Below are 14,874 nucleotides of genomic sequence, written 5' to 3'. Positions count from 1 at the left end.
ATATTTTTATATATAGTTGATGGGATCTCTGAAGCTGCCTGCCGTGTATTGCAAATATTTTGACAAAATGAATACATCCCTCATGAGTGATCGGTATAATGAAAATGCCTACGATACGTTCCAAATGTTAAGCATCATGATCGCAACAATTTTCATTCAGTCAATTACTTTGTGATGCGTGGAAGATTACAATAATAATTAATAAGTGCCCTTTTTTTTTTTTTTGGACATTCAGAAATCTTTAGTGTTACCCTTAAAAACAGTAGTATATTTTTATTTCAACGCTGTAGCTATGTGCAGTTAGGGTGAAAAAAGTTTAAAACAGCAATAAACAACAATTAAGATTAAACTATGGTTTAGTATTTGCAATTAGGTGTAAGTTTATTTTGATTTAAATGATAACGACGAAACCTTTGCATAAGTTTGGAAGAAAAATTTTCCATTCATTAATATAATGAAGGTCAAACGATTATTCATCGTAAAAAATGCTGAAGAATTGCAAAAATTTTTCGGTCTTTTCTACACATTTCTTTTCTTCGTGAAAGTCTTCATGCCACTTAAGTAATTCTTTCTGCTCTTCCTTTTGAGTTTCATTCAGTTCGCTGATATACTCCTCATAGGCCTCTTCGAATCCCTTATAAAACTCAAAATAAAACGCGTAAAGTTTTTCCAAGAAATCTGTGACGTGATATTTTTCAATGAGTCTTTTAGTCTCTTCATCAGCATTTGGATCCTCTACATGTTTGGCAGAGTAAATAATTTCTCTTTGCAACTTAGCTACTTCCATAAGTTTGTCTTCGGTGGTTTTCGCTTCTTTCAGCTTTTCAAGAGATTTAAGATATTTTTCGTGCTCTCTGTCCATTAACTCTTTATCTTTTAAATCGTTATTTTTCTCTAATTCTTTGAAAGCCTTAGACCTGTATTCGTCACAGATCTCACCGAGGTCCGCATTAAATGCGACGAACTTATCTAAGGTTAACTCGAATAACTTATTGTGCTCGTTCAGTTGCTCTTTGTCGGTACTATCCGTATCTGGGACCGGACTGGCCAAATAATTCTAAAAAATTTTTCATTGTTTAGATTATTTTCCTATAACATCTCTTTACCACTTACCTGAACTGTCAAGATTAAAATCAAACAATTAATAAAATAGACTTTCATTGTTTTGCCTTTGTTTTCTGGACTACTACGCGTTTAAAGTACTGAAGCACAACTGAGTGTTTTTGTGCACAAAACGTTTCCATTTGAATATTTATACCCTGAGCCAGCTGCAGTTTAGTGTATGTTAAGTTTTTGCGATTGTATGGGTAAAACCTAGAAAAACTTAAAGGACATACCAAACTGGCATAATACTGAACGATTCTCGATCATATTGTGCATCAGTTTAACTTTCTCTCCGTCTCTCCGTCTGTCTATTTATTTGCCGGTCTGTTTATTCGTTTGATGTCTGATCGTACGTTTTTGCGTTCAATCAACAAGCCGCCACTTTTGAGTTATTTTCACGAAATTTTACGAACAAATTTAGCGATGATTGAATTTATGTCTTGGGCGCCCTCCCTTCCTGAAAACTATGCCTTTATCCGAAAGTAAATAAAAAAATATAAACCAAGTGATGTAGGATGTTTAAGGATCGTCCTTGCCCAACCATAATATGGTTATTGGTTTTTAAATGTAAAAAAATATAATGATGAGCTGATAAGAATTCATAATAAAGTCCAGAATTACCTGAGTGTGTCTCGCAAAAGGTTTTTAAAGGCCACCACGAGAGCATGTACTGTAAAAATGCTTGCAAAAAGGAACTTTAATCATTCCAAAAATTACTGATGATAGCAATTTTCAATTGTACAGTAATTCATTATAGGGGTTCACTTCGCAACGCAAGTACGACATATAGAGAATTAATAAATTAAGATCACAAATATTGTTTCCATATTCGCTATAGCGCATACATTAGATTGGTGGACAAGTTAAATATTGTAAATATTTCTGAACTTTTTTAACATTTTCAAATTATAATAACAATCACAAGTTTTTGGCTTAGATGTCGGATTAAATAATAAAATTGGCATTCATTAAAAAAAAAGTCCTATAATGTTTAGACTTAGTTTACTTTTTTTAGTGAAGCAAACTCGCAATATTCATTTAGGATTTTTAAATTTTTCTAGTTAGCACCATAAGGTGCTATCGCTTACGCTTCAGAAGATTTTAGAGGTTACGTAGAAAATGGATTCCACATGTGCTAACAAATCACATCACTCAATAACTCTCCCATCTGACGCAGGTATGGCAACACTGTGAACACAAATATATCTGATTTCAGTGTAGTAATGACCTTCAGGCGATCTAAGTACAAATTTCATGATATTTCAACTACTTATTTGCAAGTTACACCTATTTTTAGTGACACTACCTGTTCGGGTCGTTTCGGACAACTTTGGTTGGTTGCTCCGTAGTCGACTGACAGCCGTCTTACGCCTGGAGTGTAGCGGCAAGCCTATGTTTCATTCATTGTCACCCATATCCCATGAGTGCCGAATTCTCACCCACTTCGAATCGAGCGTATAGACGGACAATTTTAATCGACTCGAAATTTGACGCCGATCACGAATTTGTATAATTTATTGGATTTCTCAAGCTTATTTCTGGGCGTTGCAAACGTTTTGACAAAATAAATGTACCCCTCATCCTTCGGCGATGGGTATAAAAAAGCTGCTTATCAAGTAAATGATTTAATCACTCACTAATAGTACGCCTAAAAAAATGATTTCTCTTTTTCATTAATCCTTTTTTTTTTTTTGGTTTTTTTAAACAAATCAGAATTAATTGATCATTTTTAGGAAAGTAAGTTTTATTTATTATAGCTTTCCAAAGGCAGTACGCAAACTGTACCTGATAGCAGTATTTTAATTTTATTATTTCATTTTTTAAAATTTGTTAATGTGAAATAGAACTTAGTGGTTGTTGAGCGTGCGTAAACTGTAGCCAAGTTTAGATTTTAATCGTGTATAACTTTTTATAACTTTTCGAAAAGAATTGCGTATTTCGCTATGTAGATGTGAAAGGTCTTGTAATGTCATATTGATTCGTTGTTTTTCTTCGATTGCTACTATCAGCTTTATCAGCTGACGATGACATCGACATCAAACTGATGATTTAAGCTTTATATTTTTATTTTTATTTTTTTTTTTTTTTTAATGAAAATCATCGTTCAGTGCAGTTTGTTTTGTTTCATCATGCCTGGGTAACAATTGAATGCCGTTTTATTGGGTATCATTAAATTCAAAATAATTTCGTTTAAAGAAAAACTACATATGAGAGCATTGTCTTAAACGAAAGTCTTTTCTATGCATAGAAAGCTTTTTAATGAGCTGGAAACATCTTAACACGTTCATAGACATGAAATGGATTGAATGCTATAACATAAAAATTTCAAAGTTAAATATTTTTCATTTAATTGTAGATAAACATAGAGATTTTAAATTATTGTATTTGCCGAAGTATTGATTAACTGACTCTTTAGGTTTCCTCCACTATCCCTTTCGTGCATGTTTTCGCTTATATAAATGATGCTATAGCATTCCCGTCATACTAAATGAAACATTTGATCTACATTGTCGTGAATGTTATAGCATTCGTTGCATATATGATCTACTAACTAACCTTGGAATTTACCACACCTGTCTGTTCTGTTTTTTGTTAATCACAGCAATTTTCCCTAGCCATGAATGTGTTAAATGATAAGATTTTCTCATGACCGAACTAATTGGCCTGCTATCAACCTATACATTTGATCGAATAGAAAGTCAAGATTTTTTAAATAGAAAATCTCTACAATCTACGGAGCTTAACTTCTGCGACGCATTCAACATCATAAACATTGTGTATCTATTTAAGCAGCTCAACTGTTTTCTTTATCTTTCGCGACTAAGAAAAATAAATAAAAAACAAATAATTTGTTTTTACTTTGAAAGAGATTACAAAGATTTGGGCTAATATCTTATCTAAAGGTACCTCACGTTAAAGGCCAAGAAAAAGGAGTTGTAATAATTGCAGAAGTTCATCTGCCTTTTGCTTTAGAGCAAAAGAAAAAAAAAAAAAGAAAAAAAAACTACAGTGCGAGTAACAAGTCAGTATTTACGGGTTCAAATCTTTCTCTGCGGTAGAGTTTACCAAGGGCGTAACTGTAGTGATGAGTGTTCAGTCAATAAAGGCATAATAGTTACTAATTGAACAACAGACCCGCTAGGCTGCCCCCTCCTTCCTCCCTGTCATTGCCTTTCTTCACATCTTCTTCTTTCTGGCCGTCACCGCGTGACTGATCATTAAAAATATAATTATTCACGTTAACTGATTCGTTGATATTATTTGTTCAAGAAGTGCATCATACGAACTAATTGTTCTTCTTATCACTCAGTGATTTGCGTGAACGAAAAAAAAAATTCCCCAACATCTTATTGCTAGACAATGCTAATGGATTTTTTTTTTTTTTTTTTTTAAGCTTTAACAGAATGATAAAAAAAACTTTAATGCATCAAGAGTTCAAAGCGAATTTTCAAAGATCCATTACTTATGAGTTTTTGTAATGAAAGCTAAATTGTTTTCCTGAGAAATACTAAAGCAATGCTATAGACATTTATAGGCAATTATAAGGTAACATTTTGCGAGCGTCACATATGTAACGATGCGATTAATACGAATATACGGTATTATTCGCTTTAATTAGGTACAAAAAAAAAAAAAAAAAAAAAAACCGGCTTTCATATCATAAACTATTGTATGTAGAAAAAAATGCAAAAAGCTTGAATTTAAAAAGAAAAATAAACAAATAAATAAATAACAAATAAATAAAAAGAAAATTATCTACGTTTAGTTGTTTGTTTATTCGTTGTATTGATTTCCTGTTACGTGATTGAAACGCAACAAACAAAATATGTAAGTAACAAAAAACAAGAATAAATAAATAAATAAATAAATAAATAAATAAATGAATACAAGAGAAAAAAAAAATGAGGAGAAAATTTTTCGATACGCGATGATTTGAAAAATTGAAAATTGCTTGCGAACACATGTATATAAGATACGTACGTATGCATATAAGGTTGTTACGTAGAAATCCGGAAAATGATTTCATTTTCTCTCGCTCTCTTCGCATACGCATACGCATACATATTAATGAAAAACATAAACATAAGTAGACATGACCATAAATAATCGGCAATGTTAGCTTAAGTATCAGTTGCATTGCATATGTATATTTTTCTTGATTTGTTGTTTGTTAACAACATCCAAATCAAAGTTGTTTTCATGATAATGATGATGATGATGATAATGATGATGACGATGTTTTCGTTTAAGGCAATTTGCATACGCTGCGTACACCAAAGCACACGCATCTTTTTTTCATGTTGCATAGTAAAAAAAAAAAAAAAACACACAAAAAAAAAGAAAAAAAAAATGAAATCAAAAACTCTCTTCTACGTTTACCTTGTGTTTTTAATTAAGTCTTTTGTTTTCCTTTTTATTTTTTATTTTTGTTTTTTGTTTTTTTTAAATAATTAATAGTAGTAATAGTTAACGGAATTTATTTCATTAAATTGCGTTTAACATGCAAATGCAAACAAGTTTTATTACATCTGCGTTTCAAATGTGCATTACTATGAGGTCAATTTTATTAATTTATTTATTCGAAATCATTTTTCATCAAATAATAATAATTCGTGCATTTAATTTTAAATTTAGGCCATTTAAAAAGAGCCCGTAAGAAAATTAAGCAATAAATCTTAAATGCCCTAAAAACAAAAGCTTTCTTTTTAGTTAAATTTCATCTGCATATCGCATTTATGAATGATAGGGTTATAGCCATCCGCTATAATTTTTTTGTTTTTGGTTCCTCTGTGAAAGACATAAATAAATATTTATTGCACGGACACATCTAATTATGATTCACAATTTGATGCTGGGATCTCTGAAGCTTTCTTCTGCAAACGTCAACGTTGATATTGCGACCTTACAATTATTCTTTCCAGCCTTAGCTTCACTACGGTTGGGCTATGAAAATCATAAAATGAAATCAATTTCATCCGATTTCGCACAAGCAATTTTACAGCTCTTGGAACTGACAGTTGAGTGCATTGGAAACAAATAATTATTACCTTCACATTTTCTAATACGATCCGAGAACCAAATCAGTATATATAAATTGGTAAACAAAAAAAAAAAAAAAGAAGAAAAAACAAACCTTTTTTAAGCCGACACTATTTTTATGTTATGCCTATATCAGCATTCGGTAGCAATATTTTGGGAAACCTACAAAATTCCTTTGAAAAATTCAATTTCAAGATGGCAAAGTGGCTTTGATTGTCCCTTAAACTGCGACAATCTATTTTGTCAATAAACTGATGAAGGGTTTTAGAAAGTTTTCACATACACACACACACACACACACACACACAAATAATGCATATAATCGTGTAAAGATATTGCAAGCATCTCTTCTTTCATCGTTTTATATTTTAATTTATCATTATTATTATTATTATTATTATTATTATTATTATTATTATAAACTTAGCCAGAGAATAAATTCTAAGACTAAAGTCTTAAAGCACTAGCATCTAAGGCTTTCGGCTTTTATTAAAAACTCTACCGCACTTGAGATTTGAACTCACGACCAATGAGTTGCTAGTCGAGACTCTTGCCTACTCGGCCACTCAGGCGGATGTATTTTTTTTATTTTAATAAGAAAAATTGTTTATATTGTCTGCTCATCAACAATTTGAGAATTCTTCTCAGGTCCGGAAATTTGTAACTACAGCTCGGAGCAACAGAATGAAAGTCACAAAATGAATTTGATATTTGCTTATGATTAATTGCCAGCGCACTTATAACATTCCAGGATAATATCAACTGCGATTATTGATTTCATGATTTGGTTTCGCTCCAAATCTCACTTATTTGAAAATTGGTAAAGTTGTGGAAAAAGTTGAAAGAAATTTCACGAATATAAATTGAAAATGGATATGACATACAGTTGAACGCTAAAGCTGAAGTTAATGAACAGAATCGCTTGATCTCTTTGATCAAATTTCCATAATGAATTCGATCCGATAATACAAATGCTATTATAATTTATTTTGAGAGTTAACAAACATACATTTGGGCTAAAGAAAGAAGAAAAAAGAAACTTATAACTAATAGATAAGATTTTCGACTATAGATATTGGGCGAGTGAGAAACCATATCATATTGCGTTCGCCAAGTACTTTCACTACCACTATGACATTAGCTATTGCAATAGCTAGATTTTTTGAAATTGACAAAAGATATTTTCATATATCGCTGGGAGATATATTATATATTTATATACTCTGATATATATGTTATGATCCATTTTCCGAAAAGATAATGACTAAGAACTGATGTAGGCGCACAATTGACAATAACTTGTTTGAGGAAGTTGGTAGCAGCCAAGATACCCTAAACGACGAATATAGCTTTCTTACTTGTGTGTTACATAATCGACAGCAAAAAGCGATCATCGATAATTCATTACAAATATCACAATGCCTTTGTCCATGGGAACGTATAACAACTTTTAAGTGGCAAAGTGGCAATAGTACGATTGCTTTGATTGATCTTGCTTTTAGCGAAAAACAAAAGAAACAATTAAAAGAATTGTATTCGGTCGTGACCGAATCTTCTATACATACATCTCAACTAAGAATTACATTTTTATACGATTGATTGGGCGTGGATGATTTTTTTTCTATCTTCTAGAATGAAAAATGAAATTTATGTCGTTCTATTTGTTATAGCTTAGGATAAGCGAGCTTATAACACGGGAAACAAATGCGTTTACAGTTTTTGTGGCGTAGATGTGTAAGCATTTTAGGTATGTCCTTTCGCCGATTTGCGAATAGGACAATGCTTACCATAGATACTACCAAATCAGATCGGCAATCAGACAGACGGACATGCTTAGTTGCATTCCGAATTTGAAATCGGCCAAGTATTTATACACTTTATGAAGTTTATGAGAGGGGATCTTGAAAAGAAATGATTGTTTATGACACACTACAAAATTAAGTAGGCATGGTCAGTTTTGCGGATTTTTTTTTTTTTTTTTTTTTTGTAGAGCCCAACCAAAACACGTTCCAATTTATTAGATACTTGTTTACTGCAATTTATGAGTAATGAGCAAAAAAAAAAAAAAGAATTTTTTATTCCTTTCGTAAAACAATGGTGTCCGTCCTCACTTTATGTAATAGTTGTAGGCGGTCCTTCTACCGATTTAATCCATTTTCAATATCAACTTGCCTGCAAGGATTTATAATGTTTCTGCCAAATTTAAAATCGATAGGTTTATTTTTCCGGCCAGAATAATGTTTACAAAAGACATTGCAAAATCGGACAGACGGACATGCTAAAACCGATTTAGAATTTGATACTGATCGAGAAGATAAATATTTTTTTGGGGGATCTCTGAGGCGTTGCAAACGTTTTGACAAACTGAATATATCCCTCATATTACGGCGATGGGTATAAAAGCGAAGAAGACAAAGTAGACGAAGAAGAAAAAATAACTTTAAATACGAAAAAATTTAGGTTAAAGTTGAAAGTACTTTAATTAATTATCGTTTAAAGCGATTTTAGGGTTTGCTTGGTGAATGCAAAGAGATATGTAAATTTAAAGATGAGAAAGATGTATTATATAGATAAGCAAGTAAGCTATATATTTACAGAGTATGGTGTACTAAGTTTATATAGCTATAAGCTATAAGAAAGACATATCGCATATCGCGCATTATATAATAAGATAATGAAAGTATTTCGAGAAAATGCGACGGTTTGCTTAAACCTCAATAATAAATTAAGATTAAATGTAAGAATTTCGATGAAAAGGCAAGAATTGGATTAGACTTACTCTCTCTTACAAGTGTTATACAATAATATAATTCACGTCGGTTTATCGCCAAGAATACTGCAAACGTTTCGAATATCTTCAAAAAAAGAAATTCTTTGCTTCATTTTATGCTGAATACAAAATGTCCCGCTTTAAAATTTTAAATGATATCGAATAGCGATAGGCGATAGATAGGTTAGAGAAGAGCAACTGAAAATAATCCAAGATATTTTTTTAAGCGGAGATTTTGCTTTGCGAAATGATTTTAAAATTAAAAAAAAAAAAATAGTTTTTTGCTCACCACACACCAAATATGGAAAAATTTCCATTTATATTATGTAGGCGAACCTATTGTATCTGGAGAAAAATGGAAAAATTTTGCCTCGGACAGCGAACGGTAGAAAATATCGACAAACAGTTGTACCAGCCACAAAAAAAAGAGCTTCAAAGATCTATTTGTCCGTGTGTTCATCTCTTCATCTCTCCGGGAACTCATGTGTCCAATATACCTTCCTAACGTTTGAAATGATTCTGAAATATATTTGTATTGTTCGTTCAATATCCGGCGTAAGTAGAAGCTCGTTGCTGGCTGTCGAGATTGCAGTGACAAAGCTCACTTAGAATTTCCAATGCCCGGATAGTAGAGAAGAGATTAGATATTCCGGTGTTGAATGCAGTAAGTAAAAGCCTTTTATCAGCCTGGAGCTGAGTCTAGCGTATCTCTGATACAAAGCAAATAATTGAAGCTCATAAAGCTATTTGTTTGCAAGTGAAAATGTTAATCAATCGAAACATATTGAAATAATTGTATATATGTGGCTTAGTTAGTTCAAATTCTGCTTTTCATTTATAGCTATAAAAATAAACTTATGGATATCTCTGTTCTTCTGAAAAGTCCATTCTATATATCACAATTTAAACGCGGCCTTTGCAAATGCATTTACGCACTGCGATCAATTCTAAACCCAATCATAGAAAAAAATAAAAGAAAATTCGCTTACAATTATTACGTTTCTGTAACAAATTTAATAAAGAAAACTACTTCATCTTCCATTTATATGTATACATATATAAATAAATATGTATTTTTAAAGCGTATTTCTTGCAATGAATTTATACTTCGATGCCTCTTATAAAAAGTCATTTTTCGTTTCATAACTTTTTCTACACATCGTACAACTTTTATGAAACAATAGCTCATGTACTACACATGAACTCTGTGCTTAAGAAGGAGTTATACATACATATTGAACCGTAAAGTAAACTAAGTAAACCGTCATGAAACCATAAAAATCAATAATATTTTTATATATATTCGGTAATTTCTGGATATATGCACACTTTGTTATTCGGTTTGTGACATTCGGAAATCGAAAATCGCGAATCGAAAAACCCGCAAAAAATATATGTTTTTTCGATAATTATGAAAATAAATTTTTAAATGCAAAGTGAAATATCTTGTATTTGTCTATCTGTTCGTCTCTTAGGCTATTGTTTGAATTATCAAGGAATTATTAAGGAAATATTGAAAAAAAAAAAAAAACGACGCTATATATAATAGATACTTGCATGTATTTCGATCAGCGATATCTATAAGGGAAAATTATAAAGCAATGTGAACCAAACAAAATCAAGGATGTGCGTCAATGTACGATCAACGATCAAATTCGATGACAATGATTTTGACCTTTCAGTTAGAAGCTTACGGTAATGCTGATGGAGCATATCCCAATTCTTGGTTCAACGGCGTAAGAGAGGCGATTGTGATACCAATCACAAAGAAGAACCTGGAAAACCAAAAACAAATTCGCAAATAATGAAATGCAAAACTTTTTGAACGAAAACGCAGCTCAAACTGTCAAAGAACGTTCGAACATCTTAACAGTTGATAAATCAACAGTTTGTAGACGTTTGTAGACGTTTGTAGATGCGATGCGAAGGATCCAAAAAGAGGCAAAATGGTTAACATACGAATTGATTAAAGATGCCATTTCGAACCGTTTGAACATTGCAATTTTGTTGCTTGCCAGGCAAATAACGAAGACTTCTTTTGTGTGTGTAATATGACTGGCGATGGAAAGTGAGTCTATATTACGACAATCTCAAGCGCAAAAAGTCGTGAGCTAGTTTAGGAGAGCCATCCTCGCGGACACCGAAGCGGAAGATTCATGGTCATAAGGGCAAGCAAGGGGTGGTGTATTACGAGCTGCTAAGATCGATTGAGACTATTACCGCAGATGTCTATCAACGTCAAGTGAATAAATTGAATTAACCGAAGCAAACTCATCCTCTCGTATAACAACGCCCGGCCGCACGTTGCAAGAGCTGTCAAGTGTACACTGTTGCAGCTCAAAAGGTAACCTGTCCCGCATGCATCAAAAGTACTACCTAATGACTACCACTTGTTCCCACCGATGCAGTACGTCTTGGCTTGCGCGCCGTATAAGTGCGAATAGTGCCTTTTCAAGTGAAAAAATGCTCAAAAATATACCTGCAAGCACCTATCTCAGTTGGTTGTAGAAGTACACCTACGATAGCTAAGTGAGCATAAGAAAGAAGTCTGGGAAGAAGCAATAAGTTACATATAAAATTTTGTCATGGCGTTGCCTTTCATTTGTTGCTTGTCATCGCAGTATCTTTTTGACATCTCAACTTGTCAGATACAATTATATATTTTTACGTTAATATGAGCGCTTCAACCACCTGTGCAAATTACTCGACATTTTCAATCGAAATGCGGTTAGTTAGCGCACGTGAGCTTACATCAGTATATTCGTCCTCTTATCTCTTGTGAAAAGCTTGAAATTCTCTTATGCAAATTCATAATTCGCTCGTGCAAGCGAGATAAATTAAAAAACTCAAGGAATAAGAAAAATGCTGGAATTTATATATATGTACGTGTGATAGGATCGTAACTAATACAAAGTAGCAAAGAGTATGAAAGCAGGTTGTTGGGGCCACAAACTTTTTCTTTGGATACGGACTACAAAAAATTTGGATTACGAGCCCTACCAATAATATGTGTTAGGTGACCATCTTCGGAATTGTCCATAGCCTTAAGTGGATGCAATTGATGGAATTAAATGCCTTTGATGTGTTATATAGTCGAAAACCAAACTGAAAATCCCAACATCTTACACGATAAGAGAAAGAATTTCAGTTAGGCACGCGAAAAGCATATGAAACATATATATCTTAAATGAGAAGTATTTAAGATTCATCTCAAGCCGACTGTAATTTTCTTACTTATTATTATTGTATTGTAAATTTTTCCTACATTGGTTTTCAAAGCAAACGTATGTAAGTACGTACACCTTTAGATTTTCATAGAAAATCGAGACAAAAAATTTTATATCTATGGCTGTCTATGGCAGCCACAATCAACAACACCTACGTATTCATTTTATGACAGAAAAATACAGACAATAGAGAGCTTCCTTTCAATTTCCAACTTGGCAGTGATTGTTTGTTAAATCTGAAGAAGCTAAGTTTTGTTAAATAGTTTTATAAAAACTTTTTCATTAAGTTAACTAAAAACGAGCCCATCAATTATGAATGGGAAGAGATTGGCAACGGGGTCAAATAGCAGAGTCATACAAAATTTTATAAAATATAAGACAAAACAAAATTCTGTTAAATCTATATAAATTTAATGGTTTTGAAGAAAAAACTGAAAAAAAAAAAAAATTATATAAAAAAAAATCTTTTTTTGGCAAGTAAGCGAAATCTGTTTTAGGTTTCACACACATTTTTCTTCGTCCTCTTCTTCTTAATCCGCTGCATCTTTTTCTTTTTTTTCTTCTTTTTCTTCTTCGCCTTTGCACAAGATAACCTTTAATATAAATTTCATTGTAAATATTTTGTAATTTTTGCGCTTTTTAAATGTCATTTCCACTAAATGTTTACTAGCAAACTTGCCACAGACACACAAACATATATAGTATATCGAAATGAATCGAATATGTGTACGAATAAAGTGAAACATTAGACCAAATATATCCATAACCGAAACGAGAAATGCCTTTGTTAGTCAAATTCTCGGAATAAAGCAAATACAAATCAACTTTTGCTTCATAGAATATGTACATATATATATATATATATGTATATGTAGATGTATAGGTATGAATTTAATCAGTTTGAATTTCAGTTTCAATTGTTAGTTGCTTCATTGGTTTTGAGGATAGCAACCGCAATAGTATAGTGCTGCTTACTCATAATACCCTCAGCGCTGTTTACCCAACACTTGCTTTAACAAAGTTTTCCTCTTAAGATATTTCTCTTAATTTTTTTTTTTTTTTTTTTTTTTTTTTTTTTGTTTTATTTTTCTTTTGTGCAACTTAAATGTCAGGAAAAATCATGGCAATTGTGTTGGATAAAACACAAGAACAGTAAAAATAGACTTTTGAATTGTTGTTGCTTATGTTGTTTTTGTTGTTGTTATTATTATTATTATTGTTTATTTTATTTAGAGAACATTAAACCATTTCTGTTATTATAGTGCATGGAAACGTGTTTTATTTTATTTTTTTTAATTTTTTTTTGTTTTTTTTTTTTTTTTTGAAAAACAAAACAAAATTTTATAAATACTGGTGGAGTTAAACGTTTGACCTATTGTGATTCTTTCTTTGTTGTCTTTTTCTTTTTTTTTCTCTTTTTTTTTTCTTGCTATTTATTTATAAACATATATATATTATTATTTTTTCGTTTTTTATTAAAACTATCAATTTGTCTTACTGTCTGCTGTTGTATAATTTAGAGGCATTTGTTTTTTTTTTTTTTTTTTTGTCAAAATTTTCATTTTCACGCAACTGAACTTTCGCGAAGTGTTTGCGGACCCTTAGACGTGCTTATATAAAAATCATTCATTTTGTACTTGTCAACAATTGCTGAATATTGTGGTCAGGAAAGCGATACTGATATCTTCCTTTTCAGGTGCTACGTGGAATTGGTGACATATGTTCGGAAACAATTTGCCGTATTTGCACTTTGTCATTTTAGCAGGCAGTCGCGAAGAGCTCTTTTCACTTTTGAGTCGACAGGCTCGTTTTAATTAACCTACATTCTCTAGAGAAGAGAAGGCTGGTTCCTGTCGCGAGTATCACACCTAAGCTCATTAGCAGTGAACTAGAGTCATAATCAATGAGCTCGATCTCTCGTCTCCCACTTAGACTCTCTAGGCAACTTTTTCCGTTACGCTTACCGTGGTGTAGGCTTAACTGTAAACTCTATTTTTTTATACAAGTCCTCTGTAAGCACTTTAATGAAAACTTTCACTTCTTCTGCATTTCAGATAAAAGGGATCATTCGAAGTCTATTGTATGCTACATTACTTGCGATAATGGTGTACGCGATACTCAAGACAACTTGGCATAGGCTCATCAATATATTCAAGGGCAATTTGCAGGATCGAAAAATCTTTAGGAAAACTCTTGCCTATGATATCTGCTAAAGGCTTTATTGCTTCAAATAATTGGAATTATAACCAGTAAGAATATCATATTCGTCCAAGACCGACTCTTTTACACCCATCACCGTTAACAAAAGAATGACTAAAAGAGGCATGCTATCTTTTAATTCACATCTTTAACATAACATGTACACAGAAAAACACTTGCAACAATGTAATGGGAACACTATTGCTTACTCAAATAAATGCAATGGTTTTAGAGCGACTTCTCGACCTCATTTATCTAAATTAAACGCATAACATTAAAAACCTCTGTACATGTGAGAAATTTCCCGATTCGAACTATTTCTGCATTGAAGATAATCTTATAGACAACTCATGCCTATTTTCAAATTGTGATTTTCTGTGGGAATATGCAGACGCAACATAAAACTCGAATCTCTTTCAATTTCTTAATTAATTAAAAACTTAACCGTAGATGACAATGCACTTGTCTTCATTCATAAACCATGATTTCTCAAACGTGTACTTGTGCAGTTCGATACCGAACAATAGCATAAAT

General features: G+C 32.1%; 1 protein-coding gene and 2 long non-coding RNA genes across 3 annotated transcripts; 1 reads left to right on the top strand and 2 right to left on the bottom strand.

Moving 5' to 3' along the window:
- Positions 1-350: 350 nt before the first annotated feature.
- LOC119642593 lies at positions 351-1,224 on the bottom strand. Its single transcript, XM_038041788.1, has 2 exons — positions 1,114-1,224; positions 351-1,057 (listed from the first exon to the last, which is right to left on the bottom strand). The coding sequence occupies exons 1-2, from the start codon at positions 1,159-1,161 to the stop codon at positions 470-472; spliced, it is 636 nt and encodes a 211-aa protein (XP_037897716.1). The 5' UTR covers positions 1,162-1,224; the 3' UTR covers positions 351-469.
- An 11-nt stretch (positions 1,225-1,235) lies between these two features.
- On the bottom strand, positions 1,236-3,044 carry LOC119642601. Its single transcript, XR_005248092.1, has 3 exons — positions 2,890-3,044; positions 2,411-2,752; positions 1,236-2,343 (listed from the first exon to the last, which is right to left on the bottom strand). It is a non-coding gene; the product is annotated as an uncharacterized LOC119642601 (long non-coding RNA).
- LOC119642607 lies at positions 2,974-14,828 on the top strand. Its single transcript, XR_005248094.1, has 3 exons — positions 2,974-3,062; positions 13,838-14,123; positions 14,196-14,828. It is a non-coding gene; the product is annotated as an uncharacterized LOC119642607 (long non-coding RNA).
- The last annotated feature ends 46 nt before the right edge of the window (positions 14,829-14,874 follow it).

Source organism: Glossina fuscipes, unplaced genomic scaffold (assembly GCF_014805625.2).
Source record: "Glossina fuscipes isolate IAEA_lab_2018 unplaced genomic scaffold, Yale_Gfus_2 0, whole genome shotgun sequence".
Lineage (NCBI taxonomy): Eukaryota > Metazoa > Arthropoda > Insecta > Diptera > Glossinidae > Glossina > Glossina fuscipes.
This window is presented reverse-complemented; position numbering and strand designations above follow the sequence as displayed.

Coding starts and splice junctions, on each gene's coding strand:
- LOC119642593 (XM_038041788.1), bottom strand. CDS start 1,161: ATGAAAGTCTATTTTATTAATTGTTTGATTTTAATCTTGACAGTTCAG. Junction 1,058..1,113: donor TTTTAATCTTGACAGTTCAG/GTAAGTGGTAAA, acceptor AAAATTTTTTAG/AATTATTTGGCCAGTCCGGT.